Consider the following 16075-nt stretch of genomic DNA (forward strand, 5'->3'; position numbering starts at 1 on the left):
GTGCGTATGGCCCAGTACATCACTGGAGCTAAGCTGCCTGCCATCCAGGACCTCTACACCAGGCGGTGTCAGAGGAAGGCCCTAAAAAAAAAAATTCTCTACTACCGCATGGCAAGCGGTACCGGAGTGCCAAGTCTAGGACAAAAAGGCTTCTCAACAGTTTTTACCCCCAAGCCATAAGACTCCTGAACAGGTAATCAAATGGCTACCCAGACTATTTGCATTGTGTTCCCCCCCCAACCCCTCTTTTACGCTGCTGCTCCTCTCTGTTCATCATATAGGTATAGTCACTTTAACTATACATTCATGTACATACTACCTCAATTGGGCCGACCAGACAGTGCTCCCGCACATTGGCTAACCGGGATATCTGCATTGTGTCCCACCACCCACAACCCGCCATCCCCTCTTTTACGCTACTGCTACTCTCTGTTCATCATATATGCATAGTCACTTTAACCATATCTACATGTACATACTACCTCAATCAGCCTGACTAACAGGTGTCTGTATGTAGCCTCGCTAATGGATGTACGCACACACACATTTTTATCCACTGATAAAGAGTGAGCAAAGGTTCCTGTGCCCACCTCCAGAATGGGGCTCCAGTTGAGCACAGAAGAGCTCATGAACACCATTCCGTTACGAGACACGGTGGCAGGCGAGGCGTTGTCGATGTTGTGGGGCTCAAACACGATCTTGCAGTTGGGGGCCATGGGGATCCTGTCTCCATTGGCCAGGGTCAGAGTCCTGTTGTCATCCAGTACAGAGTTGAGGTTCTCTATCCAGATAGCATCTACTGGTCCATCTAGTACTATCCAGATGTGCTCCCCTGCAGAGGAGAAAGACATTAGAACCAGTCTGCTTAATAAACTAATCAAAATCAACTATGGAGGTCAGAGCATATTAGAACATCACTTTAAGTAAAACTATAGGGAAATAAGGAAATTAATAGAAAGATATGAGAATATTGAAAAACATGGAAATGGTCTGCCCGTTTGTTCTACATGAATTTCATAGAGACTATACGGTATGCACTGTATGTGGGTTCATGCTCTAACATGTCTAATGCTTGAGTAAACTTGCATGTTGCCTCTACCTTCTTGCCCTTTGTGCTTTTGTCTACGCCGAATAATGTTTGTACCATGTTTTGTGTTGCTACCATGTTGTGCTGCAGGGATGTTGTGTTGGTATCATGTTGTGTTGCAACCATGCTATGTTGTTGTCTTAGGTCTCTTTATGTAGTGGTGTCTCTCTTGTCGTGATGTGTGTTTTCTCATATATATTTATATATATATATATTTTTTTTACATCCCAGCCCCTGTCCCGCAGGAGGCCCTTTGCCTTTTGGTAGGCCGTCATTGTAAATAAGAATTTGTTCTTAACCGACTTGCCTAGTTAAATAAAAAAATAAATGTGTAAAGCAAGGACCGTATAAGTCCAGGGTATTTCTTTCAAGTTTTAATGTCACATGCACAAGCACAGTGAAATGCCTTTCTCGCAAACTCAAAACCCAACAATGCAATAATAATCAATAACAATGTATTACTCACAATAACAAGGCAGAACAAAAACACACAATATATAAAAATATGCCACCTTTCTTGGCTCTCAGGGTCTTCCTCCACAGGGTAGAGAAGATGCCGTCAGTCCAGTCATTGGTAGCTACATCTAGACGGCCAAACATCTGAGGGGCGGTGATCGCTTTGGGGTTCATACGCATCTCTCTGTGTGGCTGGCCGCAGTCTGTGGGTGCAAACACACACACACATTCACTTAACACAACTTTTAGTTAAGTATGACTGCCATGGGGAAGTAAATAAGGTCAAATAAGTCCAGGGTTTGATGGGGATGTTTCTCACCTGTCATGGCTCTCATCAGGGTGTGAATGCAGGTGGTTTTTCCTGCTCCGCTGGGCCCCAGGGCCATCATGCCATGGCGGACCCTCTGGGTCTCAAACAGCTGAATCACCTTCAGCTTCCATGGAGGGTGGCTGATCAAACCTGCCTCTGCCACCTACAGTATAGAGAACAATGGAAGAGAGTGAGGTGAACTCTTCATGTTATGAGACCGGACTCCTCCACCTACAGTATAGGGAACAATGGAAGACAGTGAGGGGAACTCTTCATGTTATGAGACCAGACTCCTCCACCTACAGGATGGAGAACAATCGAAGAGAGTGAGGTGAACTCTTCATGTTATGAGACCGGACTCCTCCACCTACAGTATGGAGAACAATCGAAGACAGTGAGGGGAACTCTTCATGTTATGAGACCAGACTCCTCCACCTAAAGGATGGAGAACAATCAAAGAGAGTGAGGTGAACTCTTCATGTTATGAGACCGGACTCCTCCACCTACAGGATGGAGAACAATGGAAGAGAGTGAGGTGAACTCTTCATGTTATGAGACCAGACTCCTCCACCTACAGTATGGAGAACAATGGAAGAGAGTGAGGTGAACTCTTCATGTTATGAGACCGGACTCCTCCACCTACAGTATAGAGAACAATGGAAGAGAGTGAGGTGAACTCTTCATGTTATGAGACCGGACTCCTCCACCTACAGTATAGAGAACAATGGAAGACAGTGAGGTGAACTCTTCATGTTATGAGACCGGACTCCTCCACCTACAGTATAGAGAACAATGGAAGACAGTGAGGTGAACTCTTCATGTTATGAGACCGGACTCCTCCACCTACAGTATAGAGAACAATGGAAGACAGTGAGGTGAACTCTTCATGTTAATACAAATAAATCCTTACCTCACATTTAAATCGAAAAAATATTTTATCCTACTATGGTATTAAGGCTAATACCAAGACAGATTAATCTCTTAAACTCGGTATTATACTGTGGGGGCGGCATGTACCCTTGCACGTAAGAGCGTTGGGCCAGTAACCAAAAGTTTGCTGGTTCGAATCCCTGAGGTGACGAGGTAAAAAAACATGTTGATGTGCCCTTGAACAAGGCATTGCTCATGTAAGTCGCTCTGGATGAGAGCGTCTGCTAAATTACTCAAATGTCAAATGTACTGTAGGGAAACGGAGAAGAGATGGGTGGACAGGAGAGAACCAGTGTAAGGAGGAGGGTTATGAGAAACTACATGTAGATAGGCTTCAGAGTCAAAAACATGAGCTGGGTGTGCAAAATTATTTTGTGTGGAGGTGCTGACTAACGGCGAATAAACCTTAAACTATCAGAATAAAGAGTCGCACACTCCATATATAAACTCCCAGTAATTTATTGGGTCAATTATTTTTTATAGTTGATAGACTTCAGAGTAACAGGGAGAATTTTCAAACTTAATGTAAAGGGATTATGTTATATAAAATGTTCTCTCACCTGTTTGTCGATAGCTGTCTCCAGCTCGGAGAAGCCTGCTTTATCCAGCTGGATCCCAGGGAAGAGGTCCTCTATCAGGCTGAGGAACAACGGCTCGTCTTCATCTATCTGTCAACACATATAGTATTATGTCAGTGAAGTCAGTATTATGTCACACACATATAGTATTATGTCAGTGAAGTCAGTATTATGTCACACACGTATAGTATTATGTCAGTGAAGTCAGTATTATGTCACACACATATAGTATTATGTCAGTGAAGTCAGTATTATGTCACACACATATAGTATTATGTCAGTGAAGTCAGTATTATGTCATACACATATAGTATTATGTCAGTGACGTTAACCACGATGCCACTTCTGTTATGTTACACCTCACTGAAGATGAAATCATTATTCATGTATTACAGAATAGTATATGAAAAAAATAACAATCTGTAACACTTAATGCTGCTTAAAAAAAAATGCCTTTTCTAAAATGGCAGTTGATTTTGAGGAGAACAGCAGTCGATTTTGAGGAGAATGTCCTGTATATCTGAGTGACTGTACTCACCAGCTTGGACAGGTTCATATCTCTGAGAACCCTCATGACGATGGTAGATTCTGTGTCATTGGGGTTTGCCCGTTTCACCGCCCCCAGTATTCGCAGAACTGACAAAATGTTTCGCAGTCCAAAGTCATAATGCACCTTAAAAACAGAGTGAACCCAACATGGACTGTATGGAAATCAAACTATGAACTCCACAAAGGTCATAATCAACACATACATGGACAGTTAAGTTGTTTTTATACTGAACAAAAAATATGAACGTAACGTGTAAAGTTGTGATCTGTTCTATGTTTCCTGAGCTGAAATAAAAGATCCCAGAAATTGTTCATAGCCCAAAGAAAAGATGCATTTCTCTCACATTTGTGCACAAATGTGTTTACATCCCTGTTAGTGACCATTTGTCTGTGGCAAGATAATCCATCCACCTGACATGTGGTATGTCAATTCCCTCTAAAGGGATTTGATACTTTGATGATACACCTTTAAATAACCTTTCACTTAACTTGATTGTTTACTCATATGGAACTACTAAAATGCACAGCGTTGCATGTTCAGCTCTCATTGAAATACCTACAGTAGTTACATTTCATTTCACAGCTGACCTGCTTGGAGAGTTGCTCCTCACACAGTTTGTAGAGAGTGAAGAACTTCCTGGCTAGCTCTATGTTGTCTATGAAGCCACAGCTGGCCAGCTTGACCCGGATGATGATCTGACGGTCTGGGACCATCATGGCCACCGAGCGAAAGTTGATCTTCAGGTTCTCTGGAAGCTCCTGACGACCTGCGTAGCCCGGGTTCTGATGGGGGGGGGGGCAAAAACATTTAATAATCAAATCTAAATTTAACCAGGTGAGGCTGTTAAGAATAAAAAGCTAAACAAAGTCTATAACTAACATCCTCTAAGTAATAATAAACCTTGTCTGATTTGGACTAGTTTCAGTTAATCTTCTTTGAGACAAGAATTCACTATTCCTTTCAGAAGTACTTTAAATGAAGCTCTACTTGACAACATGTTTGTGAAGGGGTTTCTACAGTGAGCAGTTTATAGACGGCTAATAATAATAACCATAGTCAGGAAGATGCCGAATTCGGGATTCATTTCCACGTTGTCTCCGTCGGTGAAGATGAAGTTCTTGCGGCACTCCTTCTTGCAGGTAAGCACGATGGCGATCTGCTGGGCCGCCACGGAGAGCACTGATAGGTCAATACGGTTGAACTCATCAAAACAGCCCCAGGAGCCCGACTGGGCTAGACCTGTCAATCAACACAACATTACACATCACATTGAAATCCTCATTCAAAACAACCCCAAGAGCCTGACCTGCAAATCAGACACACAACATTACACTGTTCATTAGGTTCAGGTTGAGATCATCATTCTCTTCACAGTAATATGAGTGACATCTTATATAGCCTATAATCGCCACAAATCATATACGTTTTGTTTGTACTGGATATCCAACTCCTATGGTCATTGCCATGCAAATGGCACAGGAGTTGACAAGAGAGCACAAATGTATTTGGGACCAGGCAATAAGAGATGAAGCTCCTACCTTTAAATATCCTCCCCAGTCCTCTGAAGTCCATCTGGTCGGAGCAGTTGAAGACCACCACGTACTTCCCCAGGCAGCGGCCCATGTCTTTAGTGGTCTCAGTCTTCCCCGTCCCTGCAGGGCCGGCCGGGGCTCCTCCCATACTCATCCCCAGAGCCTGGGCCAGTGTGATGTAGCACCTGGAACAAACACACACCAAGGAAAAGGTACATCCAGGATAATCACCCAAAGATATTCAATGTGACACACCATATACTTGTGGGCAGTTAGTCACTACCTGTCAGTCAGAGGGGTGAAGATTAGTTAGTCTCTGTCAGTGAGAGGGGTGATGACTAGTTTGTCCCTACCTGTCAGTCAGAGGGGTGATGACCAGTCTGTCAGTGCAGCCCAGGAACTCATTCTGATAGATGAAGCCTACGTCAGTCATGTTGATGATCATCTTGTCAGAGTCCTCATTGAAGTAGAAACGACACTGCTTCAGCCACTCAAAGTCTGTAGGGCTTTTGATATGCAGGCGACACTGAGGGGAGAGCAGGGGGAAACCATTCTGGAAACAAAGCATTGCTAAAGTCTCTGAAATTCATAAAACCCCAATTGTCAAATGTGATTTGAATACCAGGGGAAACTCAAATTGATATTCTCCGACTCTACCATGCCCTAATCAGAAAATATTTGGTGGAACAGTTTGCCAAAAGGTACCTTTGGGGTTGAAGTACTATTTTAGCCCCTGATTCAGTTTGTGATTCCAGGCCACTCACCAGGTCATCAAAGATGTCCCTCTGGTGAACATGGATGGTTATGAGTGTCTCATACTTGGCCCTCTCCATTGAGGCCAGGTCTTTAGTGGTCATGTCTATCAGAGTGTTGAGAAGCTCCAGGAAGAACTGGTTGGTCTTGGGCATGATCTTACGGTCGTAGCGGGCGTTGGTCAGGGCCTCCTCTGAGTTTCTGGTCCAGATCATCTGGACTCCCAGCAAACCAACCTGGTTGATGGAGTCAGGAAGAGAGGACATCATGATAGGACATCAATGAGAGAATGTAAAGTCATCTTTCCTGGCTTCCTGTCAATCAGGGCTGTAATCAGGACAATGTATAACATCAGGAATGTATGGAATGTGGCTAGTGTGTAGATCAGTTTCAGTTATACAATAATGGAGGCTAATGTCAGAAGAACAGGAATCCCTGATCAGGTATTGAGTAATGGAACATCGATGTGGGAAAGTCTTACTACAAGGCCATTGCTCCAAGGTCAAAGTTAAGGTCATCTATCACATTATAAAAGAGAATGAATGATGACTCCAAGACAAGGACTGTGTCACAAATGGTAGCCTATATAGTGCACTACTTTTGAACAGGGTCTGGGTTAAAAGTAGTGGACTATGTAATAGGGTGGCATTTAGGATGTATCCCATGTCTCCCCACCTGAGCAGGGAAAGTGTCCAGGAACTCAATGAGCTGGAAGCCTGAGTCCTGGATGGCCAGGACAGCCTGTCTGATGACCAGGTGAAGAGACCTCTGGGATTCCTTCAGCAGGGCGTTGAGCCAGACCTCCACGTTCCCCTCAGCAGTCACCGGCCAATCCAGCTCTACCGTCTCCCCCTCCCTGGACGAGATGGCCAGGATCCGGTCGTACATCTGTGGAGACAGAAGAGCAGATACTATTGATGTTGCTGAATCCGGGTTAGTTACTATTGCAGAAGAACAGATACTACTAATAGTCAAATAAGTAAATTGATCAGGAGGCCTGACAGGGATAGTTGTTGAAAGAAATTACAGTGAGGGAAAAAAGTATTTGATCCTCTGCTGATTTTGTCCGTTTGCCCACTGACAAAGAAATGATCAGTCTATAATTTTAATGGTAGGTTTATCTGAACAGTGAGAGACAGAATAACAACAAACAAATCCATAAAAACGCATGTCAAAAATGTTATACATTTATTTGCATTTTAATGAGGGAAATAAGTATTTGACCCCCTCTCAATCAGAAAGATTTCTGGCTCCCAGGTGTCTTTTATACAGGTAACGAGCTGAGATTAGGAGCACACTCTTAAAGGGAGTGCTCCTAATCTCAGTTTGTTACTTGTATAAAAGACACCTGTCCACAGAAGCAATCATTCAATCAGATTCCGAACTCTCCACCATGGCCAAGACCAAAGAGCTCTCCAAGGATGTCAGGGACAAGATTGTAGACCTACACAAGGCTGTAATGGGCTACAAGACCATTGCCAAGCAGCTTGGTGAGAAGGTGACAACAGTTGGTGCGATTATTCGCAAATGGAAGAAACACAAAATAACTATCAATCTCCCTCTGCCTGGGGCTCCATGCAAGATCTCACCTCGTGAAGTTGCAATGATCGTGAGAACGGTGAGGAATCAGCTCAGAACTACATGGGAGGATCTTGTCAATTATCAATTGGTAACACACTACGCCGTGAAGGATTGAAATCCTGCAGCGCCCGCAAGGTCCCCCTGCTCAAGAAAGCACATATACATGCCCGTCTGAAGTTTGCCAAATGGGTGAAATTGTTGTGCTCAGATGAGACCAAAATGGAGCCCTTTGGCATCAACTCAACTCGCCGTGTTTGGAGGAGGAATGCTGCCTATCACCCCAAGAACACCATCCCCACCGTCAAACATGGAGGTGGAAACATTATGCTTTGGGGGTGTTTTTCTGCTAAGAGGACAGGACAACTTCACCGCATCAAGGGGACTATGGACGTGGCCATGTACTGTCAAATCTTGGGTGAGAACCTCCTTCCCTCAGCCAGGGCATTGAAAACAGGTCGTGGATGGGCATTCCAGCATGACAATGACCCAAAACACACGGCCAAGGCAACAATGGAGTGGCTCAAGAAGAAGCACATTAAGGTCCTGGAGTGGCCTAGCCAGTCTCCAGACCTTAATCCCATAGAAATTCTGTGGAGGGAGCTGAAGGTTCGAGTTGCCGAACGTCAGCCTCGAAACCTTAATGACTTGGAGAAGATCTGCAAAGAGGAGTGGGACAAAATCCCTCCTGAGATGTGTACAAACCTGGTGGCCAACTACAAGAAACGTCTGACCTCTGTTTGCCAACAAGGGTTTTGCCACCAAGTACTAAGTCATGTTTTGCAGAGGGGTCAAATACTTATTTCCCTCATTAAAATGCAAATCAATTTATAACATTTTTGACATGCGTTTTTCTGGATATTTTTGTTGTTATTCTGTCTCTCACTGTTCAAATAAACCTACCATTAAAATTATAGACGGATAATTTCTTTGTCAGTGGGCAAACGTACAAAATCAGCAGGGGATCTAATACTTTTTCCCTCACTGTATATGTCTGTCTGTGCGTTACTGTACCTTGTCATGGAAGCGGACACATTTAATGTTGTCAAAGATGTTGAGCAGGTGGGCCTGGATGGTGTGGGAGTCCGAGGCTTGGCCCAGTATCTCCAGCAGGGCCGGGTCAGACACAAAGAAGAACCGAGGGAACAGCAGACGCTTCTTCTCCAAGTACCTGTCAGTCACACAATCACACACAACCAAGGGTTGAAAACTGGATAGCCAGAGGCTACAATCTATCTGCAAGATTAAAGCTACCCCTAAAAAAAAGGTTTGAAAATATTACTAGTTTAGTACACATCATCAAGTTACCAATGTACAACGTAGGCAAACTTGGAAGGTGTCATACTGGTACAGGAATACTTTCAAATTCAAAGTATAAGTATAGGCCTACCCATTGAGATATTTCTGATAGACCTCCAGACAGACTTACCTAGAGACTTCTGACAGACCTCCAGGCAGACTTATCCAGAGACTTCTGGCAGACCTCCAGGCAGACTTACCCAGAGACTTCTGACAGACTTACCCAGAGACTTCTGACAGACCTCCAGACAGACTTATCCAGAGACTTCTGACAGACCTCCAGACAGACTTATCCAGAGACTTCTGACAGACTTACCCAGAAACTTCTGGCAGACCTCCAGACAGACTTATCCAGAGACTTCTGACAGACTTACCCAGATACTTCTGACAGACCTCCAGGCAGACTTATCCAGAGACTTCTGACAGACCTCCAGACAGACTTATCCAGAGACTTCTGACAGACTTACCCAGAAACTTCTGGCAGACCTCCAGACAGACTTATCCAGAGACGTCTGACAGACCTCCAGACAGACTTATCCAGAGACGTCTGACAGACCTCCAGACAGACTTACCCAGAAACTTCTGGCAGACCTCCAGACAGACTTATCCAGAGACTTCTGACAGACCTCCAGACAGACTTACCCAGAAACTTCTGGCAGACCTCCAGACAGACTTACCCAGAGACTTCTGACAGACCTCCAGACAGACTTAGCCAGATACATCTGACAGATCTCCAGGCAGACTTACCCAGAGACTTCTGACAGACCTCCAGGCAGACTTACCAAGAGACTTCTGGCAGACCTCCAGATAGACTTACCCAGTGAGAGACTTCTGACAGATCCCCAGGCAGACTTACCCAGAGACTTCTGACAGACCTCCAGGTAGACTTACCCAGAGACTTTTGGCAGACCTCCAGACAGACTTACCTAGTGAGAAACGTCTGATAGACATTCAGATAGAAGTCTCTCACTAGGTAAGTCTAAAAGATCTCCAGGCAGACTTACCCAGAGACTTCTGGCAGACCTCCAGGCAGACTTACCCAGAGACTTTTGACAGACCTCCAACAGACTTATCCAGAGACTTCTGACAGACTTACCCAGAAACTTCTGGCAGACCTCCAGACAGACTTATCCAGAGACTTCTGACAGACTTACCCAGATACTTCTGACAGACCTCCAGGCAGACGTATCCAGAGACTTCTGACAGACCTCCAGACAGACTTATCCAGAGACTTCTGACAGACCTCCAGACAGACTTACCCAGAAACTTCTGGCAGACCTCCAGACAGACTTACCCAGAGACTTCTGGCAGACCTCCAGACAGACTTACCCAGAAACTTCTGGCAGACCTCCAGACAGACTTACCCAGAGACTTCTGACAGACCTCCAGACAGACTTACCCAGAGACTTCTGACAGATCTCCAGGCAGACTTACCCAGAGACTTCTGACAGACCTCCAGACAGACTTACCCAGAGACTTCTGACAGACCTCCAGGCAGACTTACCAAGAGACTTCTGGCAGACCTCCAGATAGACTTACCCAGTGAGAGACTTCTGACAGATCTCCAGGCAGACTTACCCAGAGACTTCTGACAGGCCTCCAGGTAGACTTACCCAGAGACTTCTGACAGGCCTCCAGGTAGACTTACCCAGAGACTTCTGACAGACCTCCAGACAGACTTACCCAGAGACTTCTGACAGACTTACCCAGAAACTTCTGGCAGACCTCCAGACAGACTTATCCAGAGACTTCTGACAGACTTACCCAGATACTTCTGACAGACCTCCAGGCAGACGTATCCAGAGACTTCTGACAGACCTCCAGACAGACTTATCCAGAGACTTCTGACAGACTTACCCAGAAACTTCTGGCAGACCTCCAGACAGACTTATCCAGAGACTTCTGACAGACCTCCAGACAGACTTACCCAGAAACTTCTGGCAGACCTCCAGACAGACTTATCCAGAGACTTCTGACAGACCTCCAGACAGACTTACCCAGAAACTTCTGGCAGACCTCCAGACAGACTTACCCAGAGACTTCTGACAGACCTCCAGACAGACTTACCCAGAGACTTCTGACAGATCTCCAGGCAGACTTACCCAGAGACTTCTGACATACCTCCAGACAGACTTACCCAGAGACTTCTGGCAGACCTCCAGATAGACTTACCAAGAGACTTCTGGCAGACCTCCAGATAGACTTACCCAGTGAGAGACTTCTGACAGATCTCCAGGCAGACTTACCCAGAGACTTCTGACAGACCTCCAGGTAGACTTACCCAGAGACTTTTGGCAGACCTCCAGACAGACTTACCTAGTGAGAAACGTCTGATAGACATTCAGATAGAAGTCTCTCACTAGGTAAGTCTAAAATATCTCCAGGCAGACTTACCCAGAGACTTTTGGCAGACCTCCAGGCAGACTTACCCAGAGACTTCTGACAGACCTCCAGGCAGACTTACCAAGAGACTTCTGGCAGACCTCCAGATAGACTTACCCAGTGAGAGACTTCTGACAGATCTCCAGGCAGACTTACCCAGAGACTTCTGACAGACCTCCAGGTAGACTTACCCAGAGACTTTTGGCAGACCTCCAGACAGACTTACCTAGTGAGAAACGTCTGATAGACATTCAGATAGAAGTCTCTCACTAGGTAAGTCTAAAAGATCTCCAGGCAGACTTACCCAGATACTTCTGGCAGACCTCCAGGCAGACTTATCCAGAGACTTCTGACAGACCTCCAGGCAGACTTACCCAGAGACTTCTGGCAGACCTCCAGACATATTTACCCAGAGACTTCTGGCAGACCTCCAGACAGACTCACCCAGTGAGAAACTTCCGACAGACATTCAGATAGACTTACCCAGTGAGAGACTTCTGACAGATCTCCAGTTGTTCCAGGAGGTAAGGCAACAGCTGTCCCATGGTCTCGTCCCCCACACATGACTGCACCACGTTGGGCATCTCATGGACCCGCGTCATGATCTTCACCCAGGACTTGTCGATGTTGGAGAAGCGTTTCGCCTCCTGTCATTCAGATGATTCAGACTAGATTGTCATTCCTAAGTTTGCAAAAAGTTCCTGGGTTTTCCCCCAATAAGTGATTTCTGAAAAACCAGGGCCCTGTAAAAGTTCAAGAAATTGTGGAACCCCATCGCTAATAGCATAAGGTTAAAGATGTCTTTTCAGATGAAAAGTCAATGTATTGGTTCTTACCTTGGGTAGCTGTTTGGCTATGTCCCCTCCCACGAACACAGCCTCGAGGTAGATCCACAGGTTCTGGACAGTCATCCAGTTCTCTATGATGTCAGTGGTATTGGAAAGGTTCTGAACCCATTTCTGGATCTGGGGCTTGAATGGCGTGTTGTACCTGTGGAACACCAAGTCATCATCTAAGTCAAGCATTGACTACTACAGTACACAAACAACACTAAAAGTCTGTATAATGCAGCTGAAACCTTACAGGGATTTATACATAGCACCCCCAGTCTAAACACAACTGTCTAAACACAAACACCACAACTGCTGAACTCTAGATGACAAGTCAACTGGATGCTGAAATACAATGAAGGCTGCTGAGGGGGCTCATAATAATTGCCGGAACGGAGCAAATGGAATGGCATCAAACACCTGTGAACCATGTGTTTGATACTATTCCACAGATTCCGCTCCAGTCATTACCATGAGCCCGTTCTCCCCAATTAAGGTCCCACCAACCTCCTGTACTGAAATATGATAAAAAATTGAGAAGAAATCATATATCACTCCGAACCCCCAGGTCATTTGTTGCCTCAAAATCAAGATTGAATTAGGCTAAATTTCACTATTGTTAACAAGCATGAAGCAGAAATCAGTCTAGATTTCCAGGCTAAGTCATTTGTGCCTCCAGTAGGTCTCTAGTATAACCTGTTGCTCATGAGTGATCCCAGCACCATGAGGCTGTCCTCCATGTTAGTAATGATCTCAGCGGTGCTGTCGCCCCTCAGCAGCAGCTCCCCTCGCGTCTTGAAGTTGGCGAAGGTGAACGTCTTGTTGTCCCACTCAGCAATCACCTGCTTCAGCTTCTGCTCAATGTCCCTCTCCTTCACCGCACTGATGCAAATATCCTGCCCAGCGGGAGTTCAAACAACATTTATCTTTATTTTACCTTTGTTTAATTAATCAACTTGTTCCATTGCGGTCAAACAACCTTTTTTTCTGGCCTCAATTTACAGTACAGAATAGTTATGGTGAGTGGAGTACCGGTAGTTGTACGGCTATAGAGAATCAATTACCTGGTTCCTTCCCGGGTTTCAGCACCAACAACAAAAATCCATAATCACCTCAATTTCCTCTTTGCATTTGAGGAGCGGAGCTTCCATGATGTTGCGCAGCTTGAAAGTGTCCGTCTCCACCTCGAAGCTGTGTCCTGTCACCTCGGCGATTCTCTTCCAGTGACGCGTCATCATGGCCTTATTGGTCATCAGTTCTAGTAGGGGGCAACACTCGTTGAACTCATCTATACTTTTCTTCAGGTCAAGGAATGCCTTCCACTCTTTCAGGGCACGGGGCAGCTTGCGACAACTGGAAATGGGAGGGTGAAAAAACACGAACATCTAACTTCCTTTTGGAAATGTAAATCTTCAATGAGATTATTCATCAGTGAGTTCTGTGTAAATGTCTCTCATGGTCTGGGTTGTAGTTTGGTTTCCTTACCGCGTCTGGAAGTCAAGAAGTTCGTCATTGATCCTGTCTATGTGGATGTCGGCCCAGAGGATGTCATAGTAGCCGTTGACGGTGTCGATGACACTGTTGTAGAGTCCATAGAGCTTCTGGAGGAGGGTGAGCTGTCTCCTGATCTCCAGCAGCTGAGGGTGTTGGGTCACAGGCAGGCCAAACAGCTCCTCTCCACCAGTGTAGGTGATGTACTTACGGAACAGGTTGTCAAAGCGATTCTGACCAAACCAAATGAAAAGTACAGTAAAGTGCATGAATGGTCACATATATCATTTCCAAAACCATGCAACACACAATAATACAATCATGCATGTTGTTGGCCATGTTAAATATGGTAGAAATAAGTAATACATAAAAAAAATAAGACATAGAACATGTGAATGAAAACCTCTGTGAATGTATCAACTTTAATGAAGTGCTGCAGAGAGGTGTATATACTGTAGATTCCTCTCTTGAAGATACACACTGTACTCACCTGAAACATGATGAGACTGTCACTAGCGTCTTGGGGAGCCAGTCCGACAACCATGGGACCGTCCTGGGAATGAAAGACAGCCTGCGTCAGCAATTAGCTAGCAGTCTTAGTTAGAGCGTGCCAAGTTAACTGTAATATAAATAAAAATGTCTAAGACCCAGACAGCCTTGGTGTTACGTGTAGCTGTGATTAAGACCTAGACAGCCTTGGTGTTAGGTGTAGCTGTGAGTAAGACCTAGACAGCCTTGGTGTTAGGTGTAGCTGTGAGTAAGACCTAGACAGCCTTGGTGTTAGGTGTAGCTGTGATTAAGACCTAGACAGCCTTGGTGTTACGTGTGGCTGTGATTAAGACCTAGACAGCCTTGGTGTTAGGTGTAGCTGTGAGTAAGGCCTAGACAGCCTTGGTGTTACGTGTAGCTGTGAGTAAGACCTAGACAGCCTAGGTGTTAGGTGTAGCTGTGAGTAAGACCTAGACAGTATTGGTGTTAGGTGTAGCTGTGAGTAAGACCTAGACAATATTGGTGTTAGGTGTAGCTGTGAGTAAGACCTAGACAGCCTTGGTGTTAGGTATAGCTGTGAGTAAGACCTAGACAGCCTAGGTGTTAGGTGTAGCTGTGAGTAAGACCTAGACAGTATTGGTGTTAGGTGTAGCTGTGAGTAAGACCTAGACAGCCTTGGTGTTACGTGTAGCTGTGAGTAAGACCTAGACAGCCTAGATGTTAGGTGTAGCTGTGAGTAAGACCTAGACAGCCTAGGTGTTAGGTGTAGCTGTGAGTAAGACCTAGACAGTATTGGTGTTAGGTGTAGCTGTGAGTAAGACCTAGACAGTATTGGTGTTAGGTGTAGCTGTGAGTAAGACCTAGACAGCCTTGGTGTTAGGTATAGCTGTGAGTAGGACTTAGACAGCCTTGGTGTTAGGTATAGCTGTGAGTAGGACTTAGACAGCCTTGGTGTTAGGTGTAGCTGTGAGACGTGTCTGAACCTTGTCATAGTCCTGATAGAAGTGTCCACAGTCCTCCACAAACGTCTGCACGTTGTCTATGAGCCCTCCTCTGAAGTTGGGCTGCAGGGACACCAGCTCATTCTGGACCTCTGTGCTGCGGGCTAGCAGCTTCTCCCAGGTGTAGCGCAGCGTGTCCACCTTCTCTGCCTCCTCCTTCGCCACTACCAGGCCGTACTTATGGAGCATGGCATAGGACTCCTAGGAAAGGGAAAGGAGAAGGCACAGCACTGAACAGACACATGGTACAACACAGATCTCCAGTGTCTTCTCACAACCAAATACAGACTTCAAGGACTTAATCAAACTATGGGCAAATCCTAACTTCCACCTAAGTTGAATTATCACCCATTGATACCAATGCCCATAGACTAAGTAGAAATTTGACATAGGTGGGAATTAAGATTTGCCTCCTACTGAATGAAAGTGGACATTGCAAATAGTCTCAGTGAATTATTCATACAGTATCTCTCTGCAGTGGTGTAAAGTACTTAAGTAAAATACTTTAAAGTACTACTTAAGTAGTTTTTCTGGGTATCTGTACTTTACTATTCATATTTTTGACTACTTTTACTTTTGCTTCACTACATTCCTAAAGAAAATATAGTACGTTTTACTCCATACATTTTCCCTGACAACCAAAAGTACTCAATACATTTTGAATGCTTAGCAGGACAGGAAAATTGTGAAATTCAAGCATTTTTCATGAAAACACATGGTCATCCCTACTCCCTCTGGCTTGGCAGACTCACTAGACAGAAAAGCACATTTTGTAAATAATGTCTGAGTGTTGGAGTGTGCCTCTGGCA

The 16075-nt window shown here is 45.1% G+C and overlaps 1 protein-coding gene across 1 annotated transcript in view; it reads right to left on the minus strand.

The window, feature by feature from the left end:
* LOC110534614 (dynein axonemal heavy chain 5-like) overlaps window positions 1-16075 on the minus strand; it is a 55708-nt gene that overhangs the window by 26573 nt on the left and 13060 nt on the right. Inside the window, exons 20-38 of the mRNA XM_090214993.1 lie at window positions 15249-15467; window positions 14267-14329; window positions 13771-14009; window positions 13398-13638; window positions 12982-13181; window positions 12292-12445; window positions 11939-12102; window positions 8789-8945; window positions 6872-7084; window positions 6208-6432; window positions 5797-5969; window positions 5450-5628; window positions 4963-5150; window positions 4499-4693; window positions 3900-4034; window positions 3344-3451; window positions 1863-2016; window positions 1600-1746; window positions 591-832 (exon numbers count right to left, since the gene is read on the minus strand). Of these exons, the coding sequence (XP_090071119.1) occupies window positions 591-832; window positions 1600-1746; window positions 1863-2016; window positions 3344-3451; window positions 3900-4034; window positions 4499-4693; window positions 4963-5150; window positions 5450-5628; window positions 5797-5969; window positions 6208-6432; window positions 6872-7084; window positions 8789-8945; window positions 11939-12102; window positions 12292-12445; window positions 12982-13181; window positions 13398-13638; window positions 13771-14009; window positions 14267-14329; window positions 15249-15467 (3396 nt within the window). The remainder of the gene's footprint in view (window positions 1-590; window positions 833-1599; window positions 1747-1862; window positions 2017-3343; window positions 3452-3899; window positions 4035-4498; window positions 4694-4962; window positions 5151-5449; window positions 5629-5796; window positions 5970-6207; window positions 6433-6871; window positions 7085-8788; window positions 8946-11938; window positions 12103-12291; window positions 12446-12981; window positions 13182-13397; window positions 13639-13770; window positions 14010-14266; window positions 14330-15248; window positions 15468-16075) is intronic.

This window comes from Oncorhynchus mykiss, chromosome 2 (assembly GCF_057628025.1).
Source record: "Oncorhynchus mykiss isolate SJ-2025 chromosome 2, ASM5762802v1, whole genome shotgun sequence".
Taxonomy (NCBI): Eukaryota; Metazoa; Chordata; class Actinopteri; order Salmoniformes; family Salmonidae; genus Oncorhynchus; species Oncorhynchus mykiss.